The 9,171-nt window shown below is 37.5% G+C and overlaps 1 protein-coding gene across 1 annotated transcript; it reads left to right on the forward strand.

Moving 5' to 3' along the window:
• Window positions 1-1,472: 1,472 nt before the first annotated feature.
• Window positions 1,473-9,032, forward strand: LOC143863720 (Transducin/WD40 repeat-like superfamily protein). Its single transcript, XM_077374478.1, has 17 exons — window positions 1,473-1,845; window positions 1,947-2,012; window positions 2,095-2,249; window positions 2,610-2,727; window positions 2,826-2,927; window positions 3,140-3,299; window positions 3,646-3,754; window positions 3,851-3,953; window positions 4,953-5,103; window positions 5,219-5,351; window positions 5,447-5,553; window positions 5,834-5,907; window positions 6,044-6,104; window positions 6,923-7,150; window positions 7,321-7,405; window positions 8,183-8,361; window positions 8,580-9,032. The coding sequence occupies exons 1-17, from the start codon at window positions 1,624-1,626 to the stop codon at window positions 8,663-8,665; spliced, it is 2,139 nt and encodes a 712-aa protein (XP_077230593.1). The 5' UTR covers window positions 1,473-1,623; the 3' UTR covers window positions 8,666-9,032.
• The last annotated feature ends 139 nt before the right edge of the window (window positions 9,033-9,171 follow it).

Raw genomic sequence — 9,171 nt, forward strand, 5'->3', positions numbered from 1 at the left:
AAACCATTCATTCTTGGGCTCACCGAGGGTTTGTGAAAGAGAGTACTTCTTTATCATTCTTTATCCTATCGTAAAACCCCACTTTGCGAAGATCTTTTCTTCTCTTTGGGATCGAACATTAGTAGCAACGATTCGATAGATGGCTCATTGGGATAAAAAGTGGGCTAGGCCGCAACAGTGTGAGAGAGAGGGAGAGAGGATTGTACGATGTTTTGTATCGGTTCTCAAGCCACAACTGGTAACAGGGGGTGAATTCATCCTTAGAGGGGGTGAATTGATCACCACCCTTAATTTTTTAGCAAAATCTAAACCCTACTCGACCCCAGTACCCTCGTTCCACTTCTCGGTTTTCAAAACCCTAAACCTAACAGCCGTAGTATCTCTCTCCCCCTCTTCTAGGTTTTCCAGAGAAGACTTTCTTCTTCTTCTACCTCAGAGAAACATTATGAGGGTTCTCTCAATGGAGAAGAAGAAAACCAATTATTAAACTCAAGTTTACACTAAGGTCCTGTCTCATTTCAGATTATGACAGCCGATTGTCAGGCCTAAACCTATTTTTGGACTCAGATTTAGGGGCCATTTGGATTCACGGATTTTAGAATCCGGGATTTCTTCAAAATTGTAGCAAAGAGACAAGAGAAGAAGTAGACCAGTTGTCATTTTTGACTCATTTTTTACTTCTCGCCCTTCTTTCAGTCAGCAAGAGAGAAGCAGATCCTCCCATATTTTCAGGTTTTAGAAATCTCAGGATGTGGGAGAGATTTTTAAAACCTGAATTTCTCACTTAAAATCCAAGAAATGTTGTCAGGAGACTCAGGACAACATACAATAGCTTGATCATGAACCCTCTTTTACACTGTTTTTAAGCAAAAAACCAGGATTCTAAATGTAATTTTGAGCCCAATAATTGATTTGGGGCTCACAATCTGTTGTCATGATCTCAAACAAAGAGGGCCTTAATTTTGAGTTCAATAATTGGTTTTGGACTCACAATCGGTTGGCGTAATCTCATACAAACATGGCCTTATGGATCCAATGGATATATTCGGATCTAATTATTATACCCAAATCATATCCATTAATGTTCCGATCCTTTGGATCCATCGGATCATCTGGGTCCATTCACACCTCTACTTTTGGGTGAGACAATAAAGAAGGGGTCGGCCCACGCCATAGGATGATCCAAACCATTAATTTGTTGGGCCCCAACTTAAATAGGTGCCGAAAAATCATTTCTATTGGATGATCCTAACCCTCCGATTTATAGGGAGACTGCCCATTATAAAACTTCAATAGATCGAGGGGTTAGGAACATCCTATGGAAATGACTTTTAGGGAACAATCTACAAATTGACGGTTTCGATCATCCTATGGTGGGCCGTACCGTATATTTGAAAATTACGGGTTCACAGGGCCACACATCATAAAGATTCTCTTCATAACAGTTCATTTCTTTTAGCAAAAGACCCGACCCGACCCGACCCCAGTTCCACCCATAGAAGACATTCGTTCCACTTCGTTTTTTCAAAACCCTAAAACCTCCACGGCTGTTCTCTCTCTCTCTCTCTCTCTCTCTCTTAGGTTTTAGAAGACTTTCTTCTTCTTCAGCCTCAGAGAAACATAATGAGGGTTCTCTCACTGGAGAAGAAGAATAAGAAGAAGAAAGCCAAGTCCCCTTCAACTACGAACTCAGTAGAGGAGAAAATCCCCCATTCAGATGCCTCCGAGGATGAAAAAATCCAAAAATCATTAGAAAATGGCGTTGTTCACGAAGAATCTAAAAACGAAGACAACGAAACACATCAAACAGTGGAAGAGAGCAAATCTTCATCTTCAGAGAACGAGGTACATCCTAATTTCCTAGTTCCAAATTTCAATTACAATCTCTTCAAAATCGTTTCTTTATTATTCCACCAGTAAAAAAAAATCATATCTTATTTATGCAGGAAAATCGAGATGAAGTTTCCGAAGCAGATCTGAGAGTTGAAGAGAGCGATTCGTCAGAAGACGAGGTCTGTTGCATCAAATTAGGGTTATTGATCACTTCAATTCCTCTTAGATTGTATTTGATTTGTGGATTTTTATCGTTTACAGGTCGCTCCTCGAAATACGGTCGGAGATGTTCCGCTAGAGTGGTATCAAGATGAGGAACATATTGGATACGACATAAGCGGAAAGAAGATCAAGAAGCAGCCTAGAAAGAGTAAGCTCGATTCGTTCCTAGCTGGAGCTGATGATTCCGAAAACTGGTGAGCTTTTCTTTTTTTTTTAAATGCTATTCATACTCTTAAAGCATATTTTGTTTGATTTCTGTCAAGATTATCTGTTGATACTCTTAAATCACATTTTGTTTGATTTCACGTCAAAATTATCGCTGCTGAATTATGTGCTCTGTTAATGCTACTCATATTCTTAAATCGTATTTTGTTTGATTTTGCATCAAAATTATCGCCGCCGAATTGTGTGCTCTGTTAATGCTATTCATACTCTTAAATCATGTTTTGTTTGATTTTGCATCAAGATTATCCATTCATAGTATTAAATCATATTTTGTTTTATTTTGCGTCGAAATTATCACTGCTGAATTGTGTGATCTGTTATGTCTTCAGGCGAAAACTTTATGATGAATACAACGATGAGGAGGTGGAGCTGACAAAACAGGAGACGAGAATTATTCGTAGGTTACTGAAAGGGAGGACACCGCATGCTGAAGTTGATCCATATGCGGTATGGACTTTAATTTTCTTTCTTTCTTTTTTCATTGTATGCACATAGAATTTTGAATTGGTTGTAGTACTTTTATCTCACTTATATCTTTCATGCAGCCTTATGTCGATTGGTTCAAATGGGATGACAAAAATCACCCACTATCTAATGCGCCAGAGCCGAAGAGGCGATTTGTTCCTTCCAAATGGGAACATAAGAAGGTAAGTCTCATCCCACCATCTCTGATTTTTGAATGTTCTGCATGATATAAGAAGAGAATGGTTGATTTAACTTCCTAAATATCTATTGGTGTCAAACTTTCGCGCTTATTATTTTATTTTCTTCTAACTATTGCTGGAACTAGTTTTAATCTTAGTGTGAAGAGTCTGGTTTCATGTTTTATTATGATGCAAACTGCTCCTCGTGAATTTAGGTTGTTGAGTATGTAAGAGCAATTCGGAAAGGATACATAAAATTCGACAAACCGAAGGAAGAACCAAAGTTTTATCTGTTGTGGGGAGATGACTCTAGCTCAACAGATAAAGTAGGGAATGGATTAAGTTATATTCCAGCACCAAAACCAAATTTGGCAGGTAATTTTTTTTAATATATTGCTCCCCTGAAGTTTAATGTTAATAACAGAAAAAAAGTTAATGAATGCCTTTTGTTTCTTGCTTTTTTTCTCCTATTCAAACTGCAAAAGACTCATTTTTTCACCTGTCTTGCTGAAAAATAGTTTGTTATTTTACTTTGTTAGGTTCTATTTATTGCTTACTGTGGTTTGCTTGGTTTGTAATAAATGTCTGCACTGATACATTTGGATATATTTCACTTCTCTGAGCCCTACATTTGTTGGTTGCTCTGGATATGTTTCCGTATCCACTAAATAGTGTGTAGTGAGTCTTAAAACTTTGAAATTATTATAGTTTCTACTTGCAGGCCATGAGGAATCGTACAATCCTTCTGTAGAATATATCCCTACCCAAGAAGAGATAAATTCTTACCAGCTGATGTATGAGGAAGACCGCCCTAAGTTTATCCCTAGAAGGTATACTGTCTTTCACTCAAATCAATTACTGTTCCTTGCCCGTTCATCCGATACTCTGAGTGTCGTCATCTTTTTAACGTATGTGCATTTTAACAGTTTCCAGTCTCTTAGAAGCATTCCAGCATATGAGAATGCTCTCAAGGAAGGTTTTGATCGCTGTTTGGACCTTTATTTATGCCCTAGAGCTCGGAAAAAGCGTGTAAGTATTGTAAATCTGCATGAAGAATGAAATAATATTAGGCCATGTTTGGATACCTCATGTTTTTGCATTTGGATTTGGATTTGGATTTGAGTTTTGGATAAAAAATACATCAATCATCCTCATGCTCATGTTGTACGAGAGAGAGAGAGAGAGAGAGAGAGAGAGAGAACGAAGCGGGTGCGGGGGCAGAGGTGGAGCGGGGGCGGGAAAGCGTGGGGGTCTAGAAGAGTCTAAGTTTGGGAGCGCCATGGGAGCATGTATGCAATATTTTCTTTATATATCTTTCAAAATTCAAGTACATCAAAAAAATATTAGTTTCTAATCATTTTCATATGTATCTTTTAAAATTTAATACATCTAGAAGCTAATTTCTAACTATCTTCAACATCTTCATTTGTGTGCACTCGTTCCTCGCGCCTTCTGAAGATGCACAAGCCTTTGTGCTTGCTCCAATGAAGTACTTTGAAGAGTTGGAGGAGTTTAATATGAGGAAGTTGGTGATGGTGGGACTTATAGAGTAATATAAGAAGGCTGGGAGCGTCATTAGAGCGGTTCCCGTCTCTCTGGGGTTGCGCTCCCTGGAAGCTCCCTCCGAAGGAGCGCCGAATCGAGGTTCCGAGGTGGGAGCGGCACCCCGAGAAAAGGTTCCTGCTTCAGAGAGAGAGAGAGAGAAAGAGAGAGGATGTCTGGCTGCTGCTGCTGCAAGGTCGAGGAGCAGCGAGGGTGAAGGTGATTGCGATTTTTTATCACTGTTGTAGCTGATTTGGAAATCTAAGGATATGATCCAGTTCCAAATCTCAACTGCAAATGTGAGAAATCCAAATCTAAATCTTGTGGGTATCCAAACATGGCCTTAGAGACATATAAATTGTCTCCTTTAAGTTGTTCTCTCATCGTACCTTAAATTTGTTCCCCATATCTTCCCTAAACGAGCTTAAGACTGGCAATCATTGAAGGTAACTTTGTAAAATCTCTTTTTGCAATTTGTTTCCTCAGATTAACATCGATCCTGAATCTCTAAAGCCGAGGTTACCAAGCCGAAAAGATCTAAAGCCTTACCCATGGACATGTTATCTTGAGTATAGAGGCCACGGTGGTGCTGTTACATCAATTTCTGTTGAAGTCTCAGGGCAATGGATTTGTTCTGGTTTGGATACTATCCCCGGATTTAATTTCTATCTAAAGGAATAAATATTATTGTATACCACCATATTGTGCGTGTGAGGTCTCATAAATTTCAATTATGTTTTGGTGTCTCAAAGGATCAACCGATGGAACTGTTCGTGTTTGGGAGGTCGAAACTGGTCGATGTCTTAGACTCTGGGAGGTCGGTGAAGCCGTCACACATGTCGCATGGAATCCTTTGCCCGAGCTTCCTATCTTGGCCATTTCTGTGTAAGCCCAAAATGTGATATTCCCTTGTAGAGGTTTAAATATTGTCTAGAGAAGCCTTTATATCTCTTCTAATTTTAGTAATGTATACTTTGAAGGGGGCAAGATGTGCTTCTTTTGAACACAGGACTTGGAGATGCAGAAGAACAACTGAGGATTAAAGAACTGCTGCATGTTGAAGCATCGGCAGTACCAGATGACTCTGGTCGGTTAATACGACCAACCTTGTTAGTTAGTTTTTTTTTTTTTTTATCTGAACGGTACCCAACCTTGTTAGTTTTGATACCCAACCTTGTTAGTTTTGAATCAATTGAATATGCTTAACACGAGTCTGTGTGCATAAATAATAGTAACACATCTGTCGTGGCTTGGGTTAATCAATTGAATATGTTTAATACGAGTCTGTGCATAAGTAATAGTAACACATCTGTCGTGACTTGGGTTAATCAATTGAATATGTTTAACACATTAGTCTGTGTGCACAGGTAATAGTAACACACCTGTCGTGACTTGGGTCCAACACAACAAGCATGATGGCATCAAGTTGAAGCATCTTAAGGTAAATTATTGTATCTACTACTAATCATTACAGGCTTCTATTTTTATGGTTGCCCCCCATTGTTAGTCTTGAGATCAGTATCAATTTAAATTGTTTGTACAACAACTTATTTTATCTTTTTCTTGGTCTTTGACAGACAGTTTCCTCCGTTGAATGGCATCGTAAAGGAGACTATTTCACTACTATTGTGCCTGGTGATATCCTTTGGAGCTATATTGTTTGATGATGTTGCAAAATTTTCAGGATTGGGCCTCTCTCTTTTGATTTGTTGTAACAGTTATTGTTTTGAAAATCTTATGAGTTTCGATTTAAATCCCATGATTGAATCTAAATTTGTATGAATCTTTCAATTTTTGATTGAATTGTACTATCCATGCAATTTAGCCTAACTAAGACTACTAAGTTTTGATGTACTTTTCAAGAGGTTAATGGACAGTTATGGATTTTACCATACATGAATCATGTTTTGATCAACTTTTATGTCGTTTTATCTCTCTTTGGCACTGTTTGCATCTATTGGATTGTTTTTGTGGTTTTCCATGTTCATGGACTGTTGATAGCATAGCATATGTTATAGCTTATCATGGTGCATGCCCGAACCTTAACTCAATTGTATCTTAACCACGTTCTCTAATACTGGGGACTATAGCCTTCTTGTCCTCAATGGAGTTGTTATTCTCTTTGGTCATCTAGTTGTTCTCTTTAATTAAAGAAAGGGCATTTGATTTAAGTATGGTTCTCAGAAAATTCAATGGTTGACTGGTATATGCATGAATATGATTTTTTTGTCACAGTTTGCAATGAATTTTAGGGTTAAGAGGCTTGACTACGTTTAGCTATTTTACATATCCATCTCTGTGTATGCAACATGTTAAACACTTGAAACATGCCGTATATAATAAAAAAATTGCCATGTGTCTACCTTCATTCCTCCGCTTTTATCTCAAAGTCTATTAAGGAATTCATATTCTTTTAATATATATTCTCTTATATTTCCTTGACTTAATTCGTGCACGTGATACAAGATCAATATTGATACACCAACTCTCAAAGAAGCTCACTCAAAATCCTTTCAAAAAATTGCACGGGCTTCCAGTTTCAGCAGTTTTCCATCCATCCCGTTCCATTTTCTTCATTTCAACAAAGAAGAACATCCGTGTTTATGATCTTTTAAAACAAAAGCTGATTAAGAAGCTTGAGACGGGACTTCGCGAGGTTTCATCCATTGCCATTCATCCTGGGGGTAAGTTATTGCAACATTGTTTATTTATTTACCTTTTATTTTATTTATAATAGCATTAGTTTATTAATGTGAGCATTTTTTGTTTTCCCCCCTTTTGTTGGCGTGTATGTGCGCATAAGTGTGTGTGTGTGATTTCATGATAGATGTTCTGAAAAGTCTTTCTTGTGCAGGTGATAATCTAATTGTAGGGAGCAGAGAAGGGAAACTATGCTGGTTTGACATGGATCTTTCATCTCAACCATACAGAATTTTGAAGTATGCCACAAATAATTTCTAAATAATTCTTTAGATATCTTTAAGATGTTTACGTTTAAACCCCAAGGTCTATGCAAGGAATGAGCTGATCCTTGCATCCGCTAGTTTATCCCAAGGTCTATGCAAGGAATGGATTGATCCTTAGTTACGCAAGTGTTATAGTTATTGTTGCCAATTCCGCTTCCTTCTAATATTTTCATGGGCATAAGACTGCTCAAGTTTGATAAAATATTTGGTTCCACCAATGTGGAATAATTAATTAGGATTAGGCATTTTCAGTTTTTTATCTAGTCAGGGATTTTTTTTCTAAAAATTGGTTCCACCCATTAAGATGAAGAATGTTCTTTCTATAGTCGGCATTAATGATAATTTCGGTAGAACCGTTACCTGGGAATGATTGGCATCAGCCGAGAGTATTCATTGATGCTTAGGGCCAAGTAAATCTGAGTTTTAAAGAAAGTGTAACCTTTATGGTAGGATTTTACTATTGCTGGCAAGTTTTTTTCTGATAGTTTTAAAGATTTTTTCTTTTGACATTATTTCATTTTTTTGCCATTGATTGGCGAGCTGGCTTGAACCCACAACCTAATTATTGGCAAGTTAGATATGGTTTAGTTGCTTAATAGCTTTCAACAAGACAGATTCTTCTATATGTTTACCCTGTACCATTACTTGTTGCCATGGCAAATTGCTCATGTAATATTTATTTCAGATTTGCGATTATGGTTTTGTATACTTGGTATGAATTTATGCCTTTTATCTGTTGAAACTCTGCAGGTGTCATCCAAAGGATATTACGAATGTGGCGTTCCATCGTACATATCCTCTTTTCGCTTCATGCTCTGATGACTGCACGGCATATGTCTTTCATGGCATGGTTTATTCAGATCTTAACCAGAATCCTCTTATTGTTCCATTGGAAATTCTTCGAGGGCATACGAGCACAAATGGCAGAGGTCAGATTATGTGATTCTATTCTTTCGTTCTTTTTGGGTTTCAGAGAATTGATATACCAATACTTAAGCAAATTAAGCAACTCACTTTGTTTTACTATTTTTTATCCGCTTTATTTGGTGTATAGGCTTTTGATCTCTAGTAACTTTACTTCATCAATAATTCTAGTAGAACTTGAAGAATGCAATGAAGTAATATCTTTTTTGTTGTTCACATGCAGGGGTAATGGACTGTAAGTTCCACCCTAGTCAACCATGGTTATTCACCGCCGGTACGGATTCAGTAATCAAACTATTCTGTCATTAATTAACACTGGAATCTGAGAAGAACACATGATCAAATAGATAAGTATCCAAGAAGATGCGTGGTTTTAAACAGAAACATTGAATCTGGATTTGTCCAACAGTGTGAACTACCAGTTGGGTTCTGAGAAAATCTCCTCTCCAATCCATTGCTTATTTAAATACAATTGATTTGTATCCATTTTTTGGGGGGCTTCATAGGCAGCCAAGCCTCTTGAAATGGTAGAGGCTTTTGTTTGGCAGTAGTTTCTCTCAGGGTTGGCATGGTTGAAGGCATGTAATATTTCTATTATTTACTATGTAACTTACAGGTCAAAAATTTTGGATTTTTGAGTCATAACTCCAGGCTAATCCAACACTTTCCTTTGGAATATTTAGGATCTAAACTCTGTTTACTCCAAAAACAGGATTTTTTTTTCCTCAGCACATAAAATTTTGTTTCGATATCCATGTGAGAATTGCGGCCTTTCTATAATATAAGAAACTGCTGGGCTAAACGTTTTGATGGCG

This window comes from Tasmannia lanceolata, unplaced genomic scaffold (genome assembly GCF_043159265.1).
Source record: "Tasmannia lanceolata isolate RefF3 unplaced genomic scaffold, GAP_Taslan_0.1 ptg000044l, whole genome shotgun sequence".
NCBI classification, from domain to species: domain Eukaryota; kingdom Viridiplantae; phylum Streptophyta; class Magnoliopsida; order Canellales; family Winteraceae; genus Tasmannia; species Tasmannia lanceolata.